The sequence below is a fragment of the Saccostrea cucullata genome, unplaced genomic scaffold (genome assembly GCF_032062105.1).
Source record: "Saccostrea cucullata isolate Sc308-1 unplaced genomic scaffold, CSIRO_AGI_Scuc_v1 ctg125, whole genome shotgun sequence".
In the NCBI taxonomy this organism is placed as follows: domain Eukaryota; kingdom Metazoa; phylum Mollusca; class Bivalvia; order Ostreida; family Ostreidae; genus Saccostrea; species Saccostrea cuccullata.
In genome coordinates this window covers 150,976-171,130 of record NW_026936290.1, presented here as the reverse complement: position 1 = coordinate 171,130, position 20,155 = coordinate 150,976, and the positions used below count along the sequence as shown (strand labels likewise).

Genomic DNA, 20,155 nt, shown 5'->3' with positions numbered 1-20,155 from the left:
ATATATATATATATATATATATATATATATATATATATATATATATATATATATATATATATATATATATATATATATGGTAGTTCAAATTCATTTTGGTTCTTTGGGGTATTAAAAATTCATTCAAAACTGACGTATGATTTTGAAGAATTATTGCTTCCTTAGAAAGGGGACCATGAGTGTTAGATGAATTAACACTTGTAGAATTAAATCCAAGTTCTTCTAAAATACAACTTATATAATGAGCCTTACAAACGACGACAATGTTGTTACCTGCTTTGTCAACAATGATCAGTACGTACTGATGGTTTTCATATTTCTCCTCAATCTTTTAATACGCGATTTTAACATGGATCTAATATGTTTAATCCATTCTGACAAAGTGTTTTCATATCTGGACCATCGCCTGGCATAATCTTCAACAGAATCCATTATATTATGAAATTCCGATACCATTTGAAGGATCAAGGCTCCCTATATTTAGGACCTTTTCAAATTAGTAATATATGGTCCTAATTATTAACTATAATTACATCCCTGTAATAATGTGTTCAGCAGGACTATAGTTATAGGGTGAAGAAGAACATGAACATGATGGAGGATTATGATTCAGATACTGAGTACTCGATATCCATGCCATGTAAATTTTTTGGTAATTAAAAAGTTTGGAAGCAACAGTCAATGTATATTTGTAGGAAATACAAACATCTTTTTATCATTTGGAACGAATGGGAAAATATTTATTTAAAAAATTTCCTGGTGAAAATAGTCCGTTTTATTCTAATTCCTGCTTAGATGAAGACTTACGGTCAGATCCAAAGGATCTCCTTTCAACTTAAGAGTCTTGTTCCTTAAGAGGCTATGTACGAGTGCCGTTTTCTATTTAAAACTACTAACATCTCATAAATTCCTATGCAAATCAACATGTGTAAATTAAATAATAACTAAAAATGAATGTTTATCTCCCTTTAGACTTTTAAGGTAAATTAGACACATTGATCAGAATCAATTAAGTTAAATGATTTGTAAACGTAATTAGGGAATAGCTGTCTATGAAAAAGGGGGAAAGAGTGGATTGGGTACGTCGGCCTGGTAGCTCAGTGGTTAGAGCACCAGGTTCGTCCCACTCTGGCTGACATTTTTCCCCGCCTGTTACATTAAAAAACAAATCCGACAGTTATTCCCTACATTTACATTCTCTTGATTCCGCAAATTCACATGCTACAATCCCCACTTCTGTCTCTATTTGTCCCGCTCCGCATTTGATTTATTTTTAACCTTGAAAGACATTGGAAATAAAAATATTAAATCATAAATATTGTAAATACTTAATTTTTCCTTGGATTTTAAAACAACTAAATGTCAAAGCTGTTAATCCGTTAATCCTTTTCCAAATTCCCTGAGATTATTAGATAATGCTAAATTGTTGATTTAAGACATATTAGACTAGTATTTTCTACAATCTCACACTTTTAGGATACACATCAGAATCATCAGTATAATAATAATGTATACATTTTCTCTACATGTTAACTTGCATGGATTTAAAAATTAATTTCAATAGACTATACATTATAAAATATATTGTGGTTACAAAATCTAAGATCACTCTTGCTATTTATCTTCTAACTGTTTCTTCATTTTAGCTAAATTGGCAAGTCTGGTGTCTCTCCATTTCCTCTTGTCTGGAATTTTATCCAATGGGATTGAAGCATTATATTCAGCCTGAATCTTCTCTGCTGTTTCTACATCATACTGTACAGGGATAGGTTTAAAAGTCTCTTTCTGAACATTATAGGCTCCGTCAGCATACCTCTTACAGTAGTCCACGATGCCTGATTCAACAGAAAGAAGATTTTTTTACTTTAGCAAATTAGCATCACAGTAAACCTGATAGTGATATATTTACATTTGCAAATGTTTTCCTTTATATAACACTACTGAAGGCAAGCGTTTTTATAACTGTATAAATACAGGTACGGGGTCAAGAGGTCATAGATGTGCGTTTGGATAAACGTTCGACGTAATTTCTCTGTGACGTCATAAAGGGTCGACGCGCGTTAAGTGGATTACATACATGCCGTTGGGTTTGAAAAATTAACGCATTTCACACATTAAAAGTAATAATCATGCAAATATAAAGTATGAATAAGTCACAAATGTAAATATAAGTAATAAGGTATCATTTTTTGAGTTTTATTGAGATGTAAAACGCGTTGGCACATGATCAAATCTTCCATAAAGCCCTTCGGGCTTTATGGGATTTGATCACGTGACCAACCCATTTTACATCTCAATAAAACTCAAAAAATGATACCTTATATCTTAAATAATAATTTATCACAAAATCAGATTTATCATCTCAGTTTCTTATCAGTTTTATATAACCTGTCTTCCATAAGCATTTAACCAAGGTGATGTTTGGCTGATTTTTCAATCATTTAATTTTATTTCAGTTTAACAATTAACACACAAACCGTCAGCATTAAGATGCATTGTCTGCAGTGGTCCGATGAAGGCGTATCTGGGACCGAGTCCGTCATAACACACTTTGTCAATATCCTCAGCACTCAACAAACCTGACTGTAACCAAGGGACAATACTCTAGTCATTTACAGAATTTGTGTACAATACAAGATAAAAATTTTACATATAGAAGACATTCAACCTAATCTTGAGAATTATTTGATTGAATAAGCCTAGTTCTCTTAGAGAGCAATGCAAAAGATCTTTGGCCTTAATGAATATTGAACTCTTCAAGTAGTTAAATCAATGTACCAATCTTAAAAACAGCAAACTTTTACTATTGTATATTAGAAATTTTTTTTCTGAAAAGTAATACTTTTTATGACAGACTGATCATTGTTTGGAATTGCCCGTGCTTGAATTGAATAGTACCTGATACATGTTCCAGCACTCGTTAATGGCTGCATACTGTATTCTGTTGAGCGCGAACCCTAGACTCTCCCTCCGGAGAGTGACCGGGGACTGACCTACTTTCTCCATCAGCTCACGCGCCATCGTCAGAGCTTCCTGTTTAGTCCATGGAGCGGGAACCAGTTCAACCAAAGGAACAAAGTATGGTGGGTTTATCTGTCGTGTCAAATTTTATAAAATTAAAGGGAAAAAATCCAACTTTTACATATTTACATAATTATGTGCCATACATAGTGATGTGTTGCAAAACTTGCTTTCATTTCACTACGACATTTACAAGGAATCTTACTAACAAGGAATATATACAAATCAGTTGCCCATTAATTCCTTATATTTTTTATCTGTCACATGTATGGTGTACAAAGTATTACTAATTTATCTTCCCTGCAATTAAAGGGGAAGTTTTCATTTTTTATTCTTAAAGACTCAGTAGGTAAATGTCTTTATTGGCCCTGCCTGACAACAGAGTTCCTTATTGGGTGAGCCACTACATCTGTTCTATTTTTATTATACCAATATTTTAATTGTGGCCTTACTGGGTGAGCCACTAGCATCCGTTCTCTGTTCTTCAGGCCCTCCGTGAAGGAGGAAGCAGGGAGACAACTGCTGGAGCTGGCGACTACCGTCTCTCCGCTCACGATCTGGTCAATCTGTGCAAACACCTTCCTCTTCAGATCCAAGTTTTCTGGTACACATTCCTAGACATGGGTATACAAATATATCAGATTAAATCATCTACTGTGTATCTCCAATGTATTGATGCTACAGCATCTGTCTTTAAATCTATGTAAGAAAACAATTCCCTTATTCTATTTGCTGACCAAGTTTAGTGTAAAAAGCATTTATTCTATCGTCTCTAAGGCATAATAACTTACCAAGTGCCATTTAAAAAGAATTGTTTTAAACAAAAGAACTATATGCGGTATATTGCATATATTTGCCCCCAAAAAAGTCAAATTTTGAAAACTTCCTGAAATGTGCTGAATTCAATAAATTGTATTATAGTGTCAAAGCAGTCACAATTTTTGTTTTTATGACGTACAAACTAGTCCGATTTTATATCCTTTTTCAGCAAAATTGACAAAATTTCAACAATTTTACCAAGTTTGTTCAGGAACAATATTGACATATTTCATTGATATTATCATTCTACACGTTATATCGAAATATTGATCCTGAACACACATAGCGTAGAGCAAAATATCTTGTTTTTTCTGTAAAATTCAAAAAAACTTTTACGTCATGTTTGTGACGTTCATTACGTATATATGGCGTCATGTTCAGTGCTTTGAAGTCAGCATATACTCCCCTGTTTAAGAACTTCATCAAATATATCTCCATCAAAGTTTGATTTGGGGGGGCAAATATTGGTTATTACCGAATAAAGTTCTTTGCTGTAAGTTGTAGTGTTCAGGTAGCTTTGATTATCATTGGCCAAATAGGTAGAGCATCAATATCTGTTTACAATTCAGGGGTTTTAGGTTCAAATCCTGGTCAGGTCTATCACATTTTCTCCTTCCTGTTACTACCGGATCTTCTTACAGTCATATTTTGTAGGTGATGTATTTGTAACAGGAGAGGAGATAAATGCAATGGACCAAGCCGGATTTTATTCCTCCGAATCTCCGATCAGGAGCTCTACTTACTGGGCTATCTAGCTACCAGCGATTAATTAAACCAGTCTGACTGCCACGTTTTCCCTCCTTAAAGGTCTTCAGCATCAACCCAGCCTCTTCCCTGGCAGGTCTCTTGATCACCTGTCACTTCCAGAGCTATGAGGGCATATATATGGCACCAAATATAACCAAAGAGGAGAAAAATGCAGTGGAACAGACTGGGACTTGAACCCAGTGGTCAGTTAGATCATGATCAGTTGGTAGAGCCCCTGACTGGAGATTAAGGAGGCCAATGTTTATATCAGTGTCTGGTTCATTGCATTTTCTTTCTATCTACATGCATTGATATCTACCAAAAATCACTGACCTGTACATAGATTGCTTCGGTCAGACACTCCTGTAGAGAACTAGTAAAGGTCACCAGTTTAGTCTGCTCGGCCGCAGGACTGTCCCCTCTGAGGAATCCTTCCTCCTCGTACTGCGTGAGAGTCCGGGAAATGTTCTGTTCCGCTCGAGTCAGCTGACCGGGATCTACATCAAACACGTGGACCTTGTATCCCTGGGCAGCAAAGATCATTGACCAATTCTGACCAATCAGCCCACTGTATACAAAAGAGTGTGGAATACCTTCATTCTTATTTTGATGGTAATTATAACATGGAAAAGTGTATAATATTTACTTGAATATAAAAATGAGCTTACAAGCATGGAAGCAAGGATGCAGATACTTCAACCTAGCAACTACTGGTATTGCTCAACATTCATAGAAGATCAAAGTTTTTAATGCATGTAAAATATTCTCAAAACATTATTTGTCATATGCAGACAAGATATGGTGAGCAAAATTAATTTGCTTACTGAGCTAAACAAGAACTAGATGCAATCATATGTAGGCCTCTGATTTTTTTAAATCTGATATTTTCTGTAGGAAAAAATGGAGAGAGAGCTACATTATTACAGCTAAAAGAGATCCTAATTGGGCCTCAGGTGCCCTTTACAGTGCAGCCTGTTTGCATTTAATTAAGAAACAGAAACTAAGACTTTTACAAAATTACATAGCATAGCAGGCATTTGTAAATGTTTATTGGTAATACAATTAATAAATATTTTCTGACAAATACAGATGACACTCCCTTTTTACCTCCCAACGATTGCAATTTTCTCCGACATACTGCCAACAAATTGTAAGGTCGGGATCTGGATTGACAAAAATGAAACTAGAAGAGTTATTTCCCTTATCATTAGAACTCTTCCTGACATTATTAGATCAGCTTTTGCGATTTCTAAACATATCAAGATTAAATAGGTGAGATAAGGGTATTTATGATAATGTGTAATCTTTATTGATATTTATATTATGGGTTATTGATCACTACTGAAAGTGAGATAAAAACTGTGGTAAGTTTTTAAGCATTCCTAATTTCCTCTGCACATCTTTATGGTATCAACCAGTCAACATAAACGTAAGCCTGTGACATAGTCGGTTGATTGTTTATCTGTTAATAAATATTTGTGTTCCATAGAGAAAATACCCAATTTTATCCTTGCAAATGTTATGTACCTTTAATATACTTTTTCTCCAGGAGAATGAATCAACTAAAAAAAAAGCAGATGAAATGTAACCCTGCTAAGCTTAAAGATAGAAGTTATGATTTGAAATTGTGTCATGGTCTCTAATGAATACTGATTACATAATAATCATTATTTAATTGCAATGTTATTTGTAATTATCTTAATTTATAGTATTGTTTGAAAGTGATAGAGTAGGGGGTACCATTGAGTTTTGACAATAAAGGTAATTATAATAAGTAATGATTTCAATATCAAATTACCATGAGGAGTGAGTTATTCATTAATTATTTTAAATTAGATAATTTCAAAGTTAATTACCAAATTTAGAATGTAAAGGAATTGACATAAAATCCATCTGTCACAATTTCATTTTAGAACAAGGGTAAAGGGAAGAAAATGACCGACAAGCATGGCTGAGGGAAGAAATCCTGTACTAAAGACACATAAACAGGCCTCTGATGTACTGTCAACTCATCTGAAAGAAACAAGAGGGAAAACCCGCAAGAAATCCCCACTCCCTCCCCCAACAGAGGAGGAAATCAGGTCTGGGGTTCATAGGATTTTAGAAGAGTTCCTCAAGAAACAACTCTTATTGAACAATAATGAAGAGAATGCTGCAATACCGACATCTTATCAAAAAGTGGTTGTGGAAGATGTCATAGAAACTGATGGACCAGTCAGTGGAAGCACGTCTAAGGAGGGGTCCAGGTATTCATCACGGACAAGCTGTGCTAAATGTCGCAGCGAGGCGGGCCAGTCCATTCCTGGAGGGTCTATCCGGTCTCTCACAGATGGAACTGTAGATTTTCCATTCATAGATGGAGTAGATGATGAAGAGCCACCCCCAAAAGACCACACAGTGCGGTCTAATAGTCTCCCATCAAGTGTCCTGTCAAAAGTCACAAATAAAGGCGAACCTTCCTCTGACCTATCAAAATCTCTCAGTCCATCAAGACTAAGAGAAATCATTGCTGATTCTAAATCTGCATTGATTGAGGTTACAGAGGAAAGGGAGAGACAAGATAAGCTGGTAGATGTAATCTCAGAAAGACCCAGCGGACTTAAGGACATAGAAGAGGTGGGTATAACCAGGGGACGCCAGAGATTAAAGTCAGGGACAGAGTCCTCTGAAGACACAGACGAAGAAGAGATTATCTCCCCTGGACGCAAGAAGAAATCGATTTTTACTCGATTGAGGGAACGTATGAATAGGAGTTTGAGTCGAGGAAGAGCGAAAGAAATCGAGGGAGTTACACGACAGAGATCTCAATCAGACGCCTCCATCAAAAAACGACGAAAGCAGAGAAAAAGGAAGGACGAAGGCACCAGTGTCGATAAGAATAGCCGAGTAATACAGAATGTTCACACTCACAAACATGGACATATTGAACAACACCATTATACCAACGGGACGAAGTCGGGAATGCTGGTGGAGAAGGATGTCTGGGAAACGACTGACGTGACAGGAGAGTCAGAACACAGGCATAAAGAGAAGCATGCCAGCGTCAAGGAGAGCACGGAATTATCAGACAGTGACAGCGGGATCCTCCGAAAACTGAAAAAAATCACATCCTTCAGGAAATCCAAGAAAGACAAATCTTCCTCCGCTATCAAAGGTAGGTAGATGTTGTAGAAGGAATAGGATAAAAAGCTAAAAGCAGTAGAGTGAATAAATTTGGCCATATCTTATTTATAATTTGTTATTGTTTTGAGGCTAAAAGGATCATTCAACTACATGAAATTTTTTTATTGCAGTATCCAAATCAGATGAGCTTGACTTTGACCATAAACGTCATAAATCTCCAAAAGCAGCCTACAACCGGTCAGTGTCCACAGGTCAAGGTTATCAAGAGAGAGTGCAGGAAGGCCGAGATCACACCCACCATACCACCACCACCACCGTCATCACCGGAGAGCAGACGTACGGACAAACTGACGAGTTGATACCAGAGGGGCCGATTCAGGGTGAGGTGAGAGATCGCACCAGTAGGAACAAGTCCTTTGTCCTGGACTTTGATACGTGTGAGAGGCAGCAGGTATTGGTACGTCCAGACGGGACTGTGGACACAACAGTCAAACAGAGGTTCAAGGTCAAGAACTTTGATGAAGGTCATGATGTTGAAGTAGATGGAAATGAAGATCAAGGTTAGTTTTCAGTGCAACACTAGAAATTTAATTGTTCCACATCCAATCGTATTTTCCAAATTTAGTATCGGCAACTAACAGATACAGTAAAACTTGTTTAGTACGCACACAGATATTGTGAATTCAGAGATATAGCGAAGTTATCTTGAATCCCCAGCTACATAAATTTAATGAATTCTTATACGGATATTACGAATAAGGATATAGCGAAGCAATTTCACAGGTCCCAGTGACTTCATTATAACCGAGTTTAACTGAATTACATAAGGCAACCCTCTCTATTCTCCATGTATCTCTTAAGTTCAGTTTCTATTTTAGGAATGTGTCCCAGACATGCAGTGTCCCAGCCATCAGACCCAGAGAAGGACCGCTTGTACTCCGCCGTGGCTGAAAAGTTAGCTCATATAGGAGACCAGTATATGGCCACCAGTCCACTATCGGAAAGCGGCAGTAGTTCTGTAGAACACACTCTCGGCAGACGCGTCAGTGCCAGGACGCCAAACTTAACGGGGGTCGATGAGAGAGATGGTGGGTACATTTTGTTATTCAGCTGATTAAGAAATAATTTACACTGTATGTGTTTTGTCGGTGTCCAGTCAACTCATACACAAACCGAGTCGTACACAAACCAGGTCGTATACAAAAAGTCAACTCGTACACAAAGCAGAAGTCAACTCGTTCACAAAGCAGAAGTCAACTCGTACACAAGACTTTTGTCATTCCTACATAGGTTTTCCTGTGTGATTTAAGGAATTCTTTTCCTTAGTGTAGAAAAATTGAGAAGTCAACTCGTACAGTACACAAAACCGCCGCGCTTGTGTTGGTTTAACAATAATTGTTTGAATTCTTAACAAGAGAAGCCAGGTTAATTAAATGATATTTACATCCGCTGAATATTTTCTCCTTTATATTTTAAGAAAACCCATTGCATTAATCACTGCATGAACTACAGTCGGCATGTCGCCTGTACAGATTTCTTGATCAGTGGCTGTTCCATCAATGAAACGTATAAAGACGTTCGCATCATTAATACAATAATTAATCTTTTTAATCCTACTTTAAATGATTATTTAAACAGATATAAATATAAACAATGAAATGTCTTTCTTTTTTTGTTATTACTGGAATTAACGGTCGCAGCTGTTGCAGAAAAAATTTACATAACCCACTTACTCGGGCTATGTATTTTTTCTGCAACAGCTTCTTCCGTTAATTCCAGTAATAACAAACAAAGAAAGCATTTTATTGTTTAATTAAACCTCTAAAATATTTATAAAAAAATAATAAATTAACACATCTCTTTGTCCTTATTGTATTTTTCTTGATTATACTCCATTCATATAAAAGTAATTCATAACAGTTGTAAATAAAATGTTGTGCACGAGTTGACTTCTGATTTGTGTACGAGTTGACTTTTTGTGTACGACTCGGTTTGTGTATGAGTCGGTTTGTGTACGAGTTGACTGTAAACCGTTTTGTCTATTGAAGTAACTTTTTTTTTAATCCAAAATATAATTGGAAGGAGCTTGTATTGCCATGATTTTTTGGCTATGCAATATTACTTATAATTATTAGAATGAAAGTTATATATAAATGTAATAATTCATATAAAGTATAAAATGTGTCATCTTTAAGTACATGCTATTTACAGGTGAAGGATTGACGGAGCTGGAGAGACAGTTAAGAGACAGGCTTCGGGAATTTGGGGATAGTTTTGCTGTGAGTTTTTACAATTATCCAAATAATGAATACTTCAGTGTGCTAATGCCTGTCATTTGGTTTATTTCTTATAAACTGGTTCTTAATGTGAATAACTATACACACAAAATATACATATAAGACTCTTTTCTATATACGCACCATATGTCAGTAGTCATACCTGTATTTATACATACCAGTTGATGACATTATTCTGTAGCTGAATGTGTCCCCTGACTCTGTGAAGGACGCCGCGCTGGAGATCGCTAAGCACGCCACCTACCAGACTTTCCAGGAGACGGTAAATAACACGGTGGGGCCCGGAAACAGCTGGGATCAGATAGCAGCTGTGTTCTACCTCACAAAGAAAGCCATTACCCTGGCGGGGGCCGGAGGGGCGGTGGCGCTGCAGGTGAAGGACTTAGCGGCGGAGTTTGTGGCGGATAAGTTCGCCTCCTGGATCGTGGATCAGGGTGGATGGGTAAGGCTAATCAGGGGAAGGGGCATTTTCCTAGCATTACTCACAGATGCTTATCAGAAAACCTATATACAGGCTTCATATTTGTGACCATATTTATGTTTAGTATAATGTAGGGGTGGTTAAAATCAAGAAAAATGAAAAGCATAATGCCAAAACTGGACCCATATACATAGGCCACACTCCCAAAATCACATCATCACCCCTCAACAATGATCCTTCAACCCCCCTATTGAAGCTTATAAAATATCTTCACAGGATATGACCAGACATTTGACATGAATGAGGGGCCATGTCCCAACATATCATGTTAGAAAGTTGGCATATGTGCATATAGATTATGATAAGCCCTTGTGAGATCAGGCCCCAAGACCATGGCATACATGGAGATAAGGCTTATGTCAAAATTTCAATCAAATTAAGTTTTGAATTAATTTTAACACCAAAACAAAATTTTTACCTAAAATCATGTTTTAATTGGAATATTACACAAACTGGATTATTTTACATAACATTTGTGTTATAAATTACAAGCTACCGGAGTATTCAATATCAAATTTTGACTTAAGTCTGTTCTCAGTCTATGCATGGTCTCTAGGCCTGATTTATTTTTTATTCCTGTTTAAATCAAATACAGTACAAAACACATTAAATTTGTTTTAATTGTTTTTTTAAGAATGAGTGAATTCTAATTAAGCCCTACTTTGGTTTTTTTTTTTGCGTTCATTATTTTTGTTTTGACTCTATTTCAGGACACTTGTTTGGACAGTGACACAGATCTGGAGATTGACTGAGCTACTGACCACTGCTCCAATAAGTGTACACACTGTACTGCAGCTGCCAGATTTCCTTGGAAGGAACACTCACTTCATCACAATGGGAAGGTGGATCTTAGAATACTGTGAAGATTTTCACTAGGTGATATTTAGGAGGATCTAAGAATTTGATTGTTATAGGCCTTGAAGTTTTAGTCTGTTTTTATGACAGCTATGTCTGATCAGTTTTATTGTGTTAGTGGTTTGCAGCTTATTATGAAACCATTTATTTAATTTGTTTGAGAATGAGACATTTTTATGTCTTTGAGATGATGTTTATTGCATTGTTTTTGATAATGACTTTAGTTTGCCTTTCATGTTATGCATCCAAAAGTGCTTTTGATCAATGAATGAGCCTTTGTTCAAATTGATGCAGTGTGCAGTTTCTTTCATAATAAGTGCCTCATGATTTAAGTTAGTTTGATTTCAGGGTAAAAGTGCCATGATCTTTGTGTACACTCAAAGTAAAGACATTTTATTCCACGAGCATTGTTGTCATTTTAGCTGACTCTTCATCCCTGTTTTGAAAAGAACATTTCTTTTTCGAATTCTCTTTAAGTATTAAGTAGATAGTATCTTATACATTGTTAATCAAAGAGAGCATCCAGCTACTGTAATAGTCAAATCTTAATCTTTCGTAAACCTTTTTTTTGTAATTTAGTGGAGAATGCTTGAAATTACGGACTGTTGTCTTCAAGAATTGTTGAAATGCACATTCCATTTTCAGGTTTTTCTGTATTGGAGTATTATTATAAACAATATATACATGTATGTGAAAATGCAGGTTGTTCTTCTTTTATTGCTCAGACCGTTGTAAGATCTCAATTAATCGTACATTTTTACAGTCATTTTCATTATTACATGTATTTGTTTATTTCGACATTCTCTCAATATGATGGGGCATTTTTTTTACCATGCTGAAAATCTCATTAAAATCAGAAGTAATGATCAGATCTGCATGTATTATCATTAATATATATTTGTATCAGGTATCTGTGATCATCTTTATGAATTCAGTGAGGAACAATAATTTCTTTAAGAGACAGAATTTAAGAGACAAAATCAATGTTTTATCAATTTTTCTCATTATGGTTACCCTCCCAAAACAAAATTTAAATGCATTATATTAAGTTGTAAATAAAAGTCATTGTTGATTTAATAAATTACTAATATGAAACTTTGGTTGTTTTTTTTTTTTTTTTTTGGTTTTTTTTTTGTTTTTGCTTTTGATTTTATTGGAAAAAGGAAATGTAGATTCAAAACTACAAAACTAGTGATACAGAATCTAAACATAATGCATTGCATCTCTTGGCATAGACATTGCAAAAATTTTCTTGATTTCTTCTTCCATTAATGTGCGTGGCACCAATGTTGGGCATTATGATCGTATAATCTGATTCTCATAATCAGTTACAGAAAAGATTTTTTAGCAATGTAGGATCAAGTGTTCTTGAAAGGTTGACTTTGATAGATATATTTTAAAATATATTTGATTCTTCATTCCCATATATATTTTATATCTTCAATTACACACATGTTGTGTAATTCTATGTGAATTTACATACATCTTTTTACTCATCTGTAGTCTGACAGCTTAATAATGAGCCGAGATGCTACATAATCCCATAACAATGAAGTTAGGGTATCACTTTTTTCAGAAATCATAATTCATCGAATCTTAATATAATTTTAAATTGTCCATTTAAATGCATGGTGGCATTTCGATAACACGAATAAAATTCGTACGAGTTATCAAACAGAAGAGTTCCACTGGAATATTTTGGCAGAATGACACAACATATAAACAAAGACTTTTTAGAAGAGATTAATCACAGCAGGCATTGCTTGATTAAAGTTGGAACGATGATGTAAATTCTGCTCTTTTGAGAATTTAACGATAGCTTGGAATCGAGATATTTTTAGAGCAGAAGATATTTGGAAAACGACCTTCACGATATTTCCGCGGTTTCAAGAATTCAAGTAGGTTTATTTAAATATTTCATAAAACAATTTACACGCACTGCTATATAAATATGCACAATAAGAACTATAAGAAGAGCACATTTACACGGCTGTCTAAGAAGATTTGCTGAGTTGTTTAGTTTATAGTGAACACATGCCCCATGCTTCTGAAATTACGCGTATGGTCAACGGGGTGGGTGAATGACCTACGCTGCATCAATTGTTTAAGTTACTTTATCCAGAGATTTCACTTCTGAATATATGTGCATATATGTAATTGTTATCATTTTCACGTGAATAATTATCGATCTTTAATGTTTTGTAATACGTTTTGGATTGAATCTATTTTTAGATGTTATATTGCTGATGTAATCATTCATCTTTTTTCAAAAGTTTTCAAACAGGGAACAGAAATGTGTAGAATTTTTCTTGGCAAGGTTGTATTTAATGTAAATCAAATTGTCAAATTATATTATCATTCCAAACATAGTACAGTATAAATGATGATAACCATATAAACACTGATTTGACAAACATTCAGAAGCCTCAACATGGATAGACAGTAGCATTCCATTTCCAGGGTTGTCCATGAGGCATTTTAAAAGTAGAAGGGGATTTTGGGTTCCTCCCCTGATTGGGAGTTTAGGAGGAAAACCAAAATAGCCAGGGGACTACATCATTATTAGGTGGGGAATTCCCTGGCCTCCAGGTCTTAGAGACAATCCCTTACTAAATATCCTCCCTTGATCTTGAATCATTTTGAGTGCTAGTCATTGCACCTCCTTGGAAAGCCAACTTCTATGAAGGACCCTCAAGAAAACAATATATTAATAACTAGCACAGTTTACAATTTGATCAACATGATCAAAAAGCTCACTTTCATAAATTATGCTTTAATGCGGAATTTCATGAAAATTCATCACAAGTGTCCCCATCACCGTCTGATCAGGTAATGGTCAGAGAGCTCACTTATCAGTGGTGGGGACACTTGTGATGAGGAATTTTTATGAAAATCTATTTGTCTGTTCTTTGTGTTTGGCTTTTTATTTCAAACCCGAACTCCTCTAACCAAGTTTATTCTTTCATGTTCTAATCTATAGATTTTATTCACCATTTGTGCAACAAATTTTAACCTGTGTAATTACACTGTCAATCATGGAGTAAAATACTGTAATTATGCAAGAACAGTTTGCTTGGGAAAATTTCATTTTCGCATATAATAGCATTCCATTATATAGAGCAAAAACCACAATTCGTGGAAATTTTGTCTTGCTAATAAAGAGCTGATGGCAATCTCACGAAAATAAAGTATCACAAATATTTAGTGATTTAACAGTAAATCATTGTCCACCAAATATGCCCTGTCTGTAGACTTCACTGAATATAAACTACAAAATTTTTTCAATAAGGTTTTAAATCATTCAGGTTATTCTCTATACAGCTGAATTTTCAGTGACCAGACGAAGATGAAGCCATGAATATCCAGCACCCTACCCTCCTCTTGTACTCTAATTATTTAATGAACAGAATAGACAACATACACACAATGTAAATACCCTCTCCTGCACAAGGTGTACCTTTCCCAAATTTAATGAAATTATTGCATTCCAAAAAAAAAAATACTTACCATTATCATGTTTTTCGACCAATAGTAAAGTAGTCTGGTGTTGTATTCACTATTGTCCCATTGTTTAAGTTCTGATCGGTCACACTATGTCACATGCATTAAGTGTGTGCCATCCACTTAACACTGTCTCTTTATGAAGTTAATACTGTCTCAATAAGCACGTGTATTTATGATATATATTTAGTTCCCTCTATGGTTTCTTCTTATATCAATATAAGTGAGTGTAATCTAAGTATGGGCATTTTTATGCAAATGAGTCAATTTAAATGCATAAGAGATTTCTCTATTAAACTCACCTTTAATGCATACTCAATGCCTTGGACATGTTATGATATTCAATACACATTATGACATCATAATTAGTATTCTCTTCTAACTGAGGTAATTGAGAAATCAAGTTTTATACATATTCTCGTATTTCCTGCACCATCCTTTTTTTTTTTGGTCACAAACTTATAATAAAAAGTCTTTAATTGCTTCCAGCCTACTGAGAACTGAGTTTGGATGGTGTGATTAAGGAGAGAGACCCCCCAGAGATGGCGTACTGGGACGGAGGGTCTGGGACCCACGATGGGAGACGAGTACCTCCCACCTCCGACGTCCGACAGATTCCGTCCCCTAACTCCGAGCAAATGACTCCAGACACAGAGGAAAACGTAATTGACGAGGCGGAGGACGTGATCAGGAATTTTATTTACGAGAGTTATCGGCATCAGTTGGAGGAAGAGCCGCCCGACACCTCCACGCCAACAGTCCCGGAGCTGTGTAATTTTACAACAGATCCAGTCAGGTTTGTCAAGAGGAGATAAATAGTCACTGAATTAGTTTTCCACTGATTGTCAAAGTCGCATTAAAGATTTATCTTTTTAGTGAATTTTTCAAATGTTAAAAAGAATAGAAAATTTATTAAATAATTATAATAACATCTTACTATGTTCTAATTTTATCATAAATTATTTCTGTAATTTATCAAAACTGTTTACAAATCAACATTATTTTATAAATGTCCTCTATTTTGTAGTCGAGCCTCCCAGGTTGGTAGACAGTTGGCCAGAATAGGTGACGATATTAACAGGAGATACGCTGATGATTTCAAAGACATGATCTCTCAGCTGAATGTGACGGAGGAAACGGCTTACGACGTGTTCGCTGGAGTGGCTAAAAAGTGGGTATAAATTTCTATTAGATTATGTCCCACTTATATCAATGTCAAAATGGAAGAGTTAAAAAATAAATGGATTTAGCTTTGTCTCGAAATAATTGTAAAACACTGTGTTCCTTGGTATGAATCACTAACATTTACGAGCTTCTTTCACCATTCCCAAAGGGGACTAAAGAGTTCTAATTTTTGCAAACTTTACTTTGAAAAACTAAGTGTACATGCAGAGGATGCTTATGGTTTATGCAAGTTTTGTTATGTTTAGCAAGTTGAGCAATTGTTGCAAGGTATAGCTGAAGTAAACTAAAGTTATTTCAGCATTTACCATCATCTTTGAGATACTTCACCCAAAAAATCCATCTACATACTGTTATGATGATTTATTTGTACCATTGCAGGCTGTTTGCTGATGAAATTAATTGGGGACGTGTAGCCGCTCTTATGTGCCTCGCTTACCGAATCACCATGACAGTAGTCAAGGAACGAGCCAAAAAGTTTGCACAATTCCTGAAGATCATTGTCAGTCATGTGGTTCGATTCATCAAGGAGAAGATAGCTGGATGGATTGCTCAACAAGGGGGATGGGTATGTCATCCTTGTATACAATATATAATTGACATGTATTTAAGAAATAAATAACAAGTTTATAAACTTCAATGGAAATTGAAGTGGGTCGGTCACGTGATCAAATCCTGTGAAGGCCGAAGGTCTTCTCAGAAGATTTTATCACGTACCGACCCACTTCAATTCCCATTGAAGTTTATAAACTTGTTATTTATTACTTATATATACATTTGAGACAGACAATTGAATATTTTCGAATTTAAATCATTGTACTAACCGTCCGTCGTAGATTTTGAAAAATTACGCAATGTGTAAATCGGCTTGTATGGCGGTTACGCTTCGGCCAAGAAATCTATTTCGAAGGGAATATTTTGTGAAAGGCTACTTGTGATCAGTAATAGTGAACAGAGTGTTTTCTGGGAATATTTTTATTCGTGAAAATTGATAATCGATGCTGAAAAGACACAAGAAACACGTACGAGGTTTGATGATAAAAGTTGGAGGAATTTCGGTCGCCGGAAATGGATGGATGGATCCGATGGATTGAGACACTTTCCCGAGCCAGTTAATTTGCAATTTGATCGAAAACATTCTACCATTTCAGTAATAACTAGAGGCATACTTATCGTAAAACACTGGTAAACACGGAGACACTGGCGACAGCTTTACTTTGAACTACGAAAATGCCAATGTGTTTGGCAGCTGTTCATGGCATGAATGCAATGATATTTTCCATTAGATTTACACATTTATCGTGAGTAAAATTTAAAGATAAAATAATAGTTTATCATGAAAATTTAACTAAAGGTCTACCAAAAAAATAAGAATGAACGTCAAGACTGTGCAGCTGACAAAAGTGTAAAAAAAAAAAATGTAAACAAACGCTAGTTTTCTCTATGTACATAGGTTGAGTCGATAGCCAAAAAACTGTAAGAAATACTTGTTTACATTGTAAATAAAATAATTATCATTTTACTTGCTTATTTTGTTCATTTTTATACGAGAAAAGCAAGTAGAGCAGGTCATTTTATAATTTATGTACTGCACAGGGACTTGCCCCCAGTCCCTGTGTGTACCGGTAGATATTATTGCGCCGTGTGATTAGGTCACGTATTGACCTCTGACCTCTGACAAACTTCATACAGAATTGAAGATATTTGCTCTCTGTATGTTTACATAATGGAGAGATACCACAAATGTATATATATACAATTATTGCTTAAATAGGAGCAATATCATTTCTCCTTATATTGACATTTGTGTAATTTATTGTGTTTTCAATGACATATATATACAGTAGAAAAAATTAATGTGAAAAGCATTCACCAAAAAAAATGTTCAGTAAAGTTTCATTTACTGTATAGGGTATATTTAACAAATACAGTGATGTGTGCAGTTTACTGGTACACCAATTTCTGAATGCATCAAAACACCAGACAAACATGTGTAGGTAACTGATTATTACAATGTTTTGTTTTTTTTTCGTTACAGAGTGCGGCTCTCCAGTACTCCCCCTCTCCGAGTTTTACCACTCTCTCTATCGTTGTAGGATCCTGTATGGTTGCCATAGCAGCAGTATTTTACTTCAGCAAGAAGAGCTGAAGCCCGAGGATAACGGAAATCCATAAAACACGCACAATAACCATGCTGACTGCTGGTTCTTAGTGTACTGACAAACTGATCTGTGATCATTTAGTTCAGGAATGTGTCCCTTTGTATGAGCTGAACATCAAATGTGTGCCGAAAGAATTCTATTTGAAGTGAACTTCACCATTTGTAGGGATATTCACCATGGAAATAATGTTTTCAAGGTCTTAATGGTTTAACCATTTTCTGTAATCTCTAAATTCCTTCTTTCTGAAATCAGAATTGAAATGTGGCAGGGAGAATCCATCTTTATGTTTTCTTACTTTTCATCTTAAAATGGTTAAGTCACCTGAAAGCAGCTCATTTCCAAGCCCTGATCTCAACACCCAGGATATCAGTGTGTAACACTGTGTCCTTGTGTGTCCAATCTGCTCAGATTGTAGGTAGATTATGCAATGAATTACACCCTAGCAGGAGATTTTATATAGGGCATCTATGGTGCAGTAGATTCTAGAAGCAATATATTTATTAGAACTTAGTTTTAGAATAAATTATTTCATATTTGTGGTTCAACTCTAATTTCAGTTAACAGTAATTAAATTTTCTAAGTTGTTTGGCATCTTTTTCTGAACCTAATTAAAATGAATATAAATTGTTGCAAACTTTAAACCTTAATATTCCTGTTTAAAGAATGTTTTAAAATATAAATTTGGTGTGCATATACATGTAGTTTGGATTCCTATGTTTTCTATTTGATTCATGTGTAAATATTCCAATCACTTTCTTTCAATCAATCATGTAATCTTGAGTTTTAATTGTGGTTATGTTCAGTACTAGTGAAGATGCTTGTTTTACAACACAAATATTTTTTGTACCATTCTGCAATTACAGTGTAGTAATGAGCATAAAGTAATTTTTTGCCCTGTAAAAATCAAATACTGTATAATAAACATGATGAAGACAGATTATGTTATGAAAATACTTTTGTAAAATAGAAAAAAAAGTGTTTTGTGTATCAGTTACTGTAAATAATATCATGATTCATGAACATAAACTATTGGCAATGAATCTACTTACCTTTTCATGTCCATCTTTGTTAAGAATCAAACCTCTGTCAACATTCTGATCACTACAACGTGTGCCAATTCTAAACTTGATCTTCTCATTATGTACAATTCATGCAAAGGTGTCATACATACTATAAAATAATAATTGTTTGTAATTTGATTGGTCACATTTGTTTGAATTATGCCACAAAATGTAATTTTAGTTTGTGTTTTGTGTTTTTTTCTTATTCCTATTTTTTTTAAGTTAGAGTCACTTAGAGATGTCCATGACTGTGTAATGCATGTATATGTTTGAATGAATTTAGAGTACATTGTACTTCATTGTTGAACAAATCTGGGATATAATTGGTAATACATGCATATACATGTAATGATTGTATATGGCTTTGTAATTAGTGCTTAATATATGCATCTTTATTAACTTATACCTCTAAGGTCAAAAAATTCATAAACTATATTAACTGGTCACAAAATGAATTAAGAATTTAAATACTATAAATGTATTATATTTAGCGTGTACGATATTTGGTGGAAATTGGATTTTGAACAAGTTAGTGTGTATTTGATTTAGCTTATATCTTAATCTACTTCTTTATAGGTATATGTGCCAGACATTTAGCGTAGTACTTGAATTAGCCGATATTGCTTTCCGCCAAAAATGCTAAAAAGAATACACAGCCAAATGTAATACGTTTACAGTAGTAATTCAATGCATTGATCACTGAATATGAACATAAAATTTATTTATCAGATGACATAAAAATAGAGTACACAGTGTACCTGTAAAATGGACCAGTTCCAGTCAAATTGTACTTTATTACCTGGTCCTCTAAAACTTTAAAATTACAGAGTAGGAGATGGTGGATTTTATTTTTCCCAGTGTGCACTAGTCATGGGGGCTATTTTAAGTAACATGGAAGTGTCCGAT

The 20,155-nt window shown here is 34.9% G+C and overlaps 2 protein-coding genes across 2 annotated transcripts; one reads left to right on the top strand and one right to left on the bottom strand.

The window, feature by feature from the left end:
• Nucleotides 1-1,563: 1,563 nt before the first annotated feature.
• Nucleotides 1,564-5,785, bottom strand: LOC134245294 (lambda-crystallin-like). The gene is made up of 6 exons (XM_062727603.1): nt 5,695-5,785; nt 4,921-5,155; nt 3,474-3,635; nt 2,899-3,093; nt 2,478-2,583; nt 1,564-1,835 (listed from the first exon to the last, which is right to left on the bottom strand). The coding sequence occupies exons 1-6, from the start codon at nt 5,721-5,723 to the stop codon at nt 1,615-1,617; spliced, it is 948 nt and encodes a 315-aa protein (XP_062583587.1). The 5' UTR covers nt 5,724-5,785; the 3' UTR covers nt 1,564-1,614.
• Nucleotides 5,786-5,822: 37 nt separating this feature from the next.
• LOC134245295 (uncharacterized) lies at nt 5,823-18,831 on the top strand. Its single transcript, XM_062727604.1, has 10 exons — nt 5,823-5,859; nt 6,501-7,741; nt 7,881-8,270; nt 8,589-8,798; nt 9,922-9,989; nt 10,189-10,449; nt 15,372-15,640; nt 15,872-16,015; nt 16,408-16,594; nt 18,065-18,831. The coding sequence occupies exons 2-10, from the start codon at nt 6,535-6,537 to the stop codon at nt 18,173-18,175; spliced, it is 2,847 nt and encodes a 948-aa protein (XP_062583588.1). The 5' UTR covers nt 5,823-5,859; nt 6,501-6,534; the 3' UTR covers nt 18,176-18,831.
• Nucleotides 18,832-20,155: the final 1,324 nt, after the last annotated feature.

What these genes read in the sequence shown, in the direction of transcription:
- LOC134245295 (XM_062727604.1), top strand. Translation starts at nt 6,535, where the DNA reads ATGGCTGAGGGAAGAAATCCTGTACTAAAGACACATAAACAGGCCTCT. An exon ending in AGATGGAAATGAAGATCAAG is followed by an intron (nt 8,271 to 8,588) that starts GTTAGTTTTCAG and finishes TTTCTATTTTAG; the next exon opens with GAATGTGTCCCAGACATGCA. An exon ending in TTGCTCAACAAGGGGGATGG is followed by an intron (nt 16,595 to 18,064) that starts GTATGTCATCCT and finishes TTTTCGTTACAG; the next exon opens with AGTGCGGCTCTCCAGTACTC.
- LOC134245294 (XM_062727603.1), bottom strand. Translation starts at nt 5,723, where the DNA reads ATGTCGGAGAAAATTGCAATCGTTGGGAG. An exon ending in AAAATTGCAATCGTTGGGAG is followed by an intron (nt 5,156 to 5,694) that starts GTAAAAAGGGAG and finishes TTTTGTATACAG; the next exon opens with TGGGCTGATTGGTCAGAATT. An exon ending in CCGAAGCAATCTATGTACAG is followed by an intron (nt 3,636 to 4,920) that starts GTCAGTGATTTT and finishes ACCCATGTCTAG; the next exon opens with GAATGTGTACCAGAAAACTT.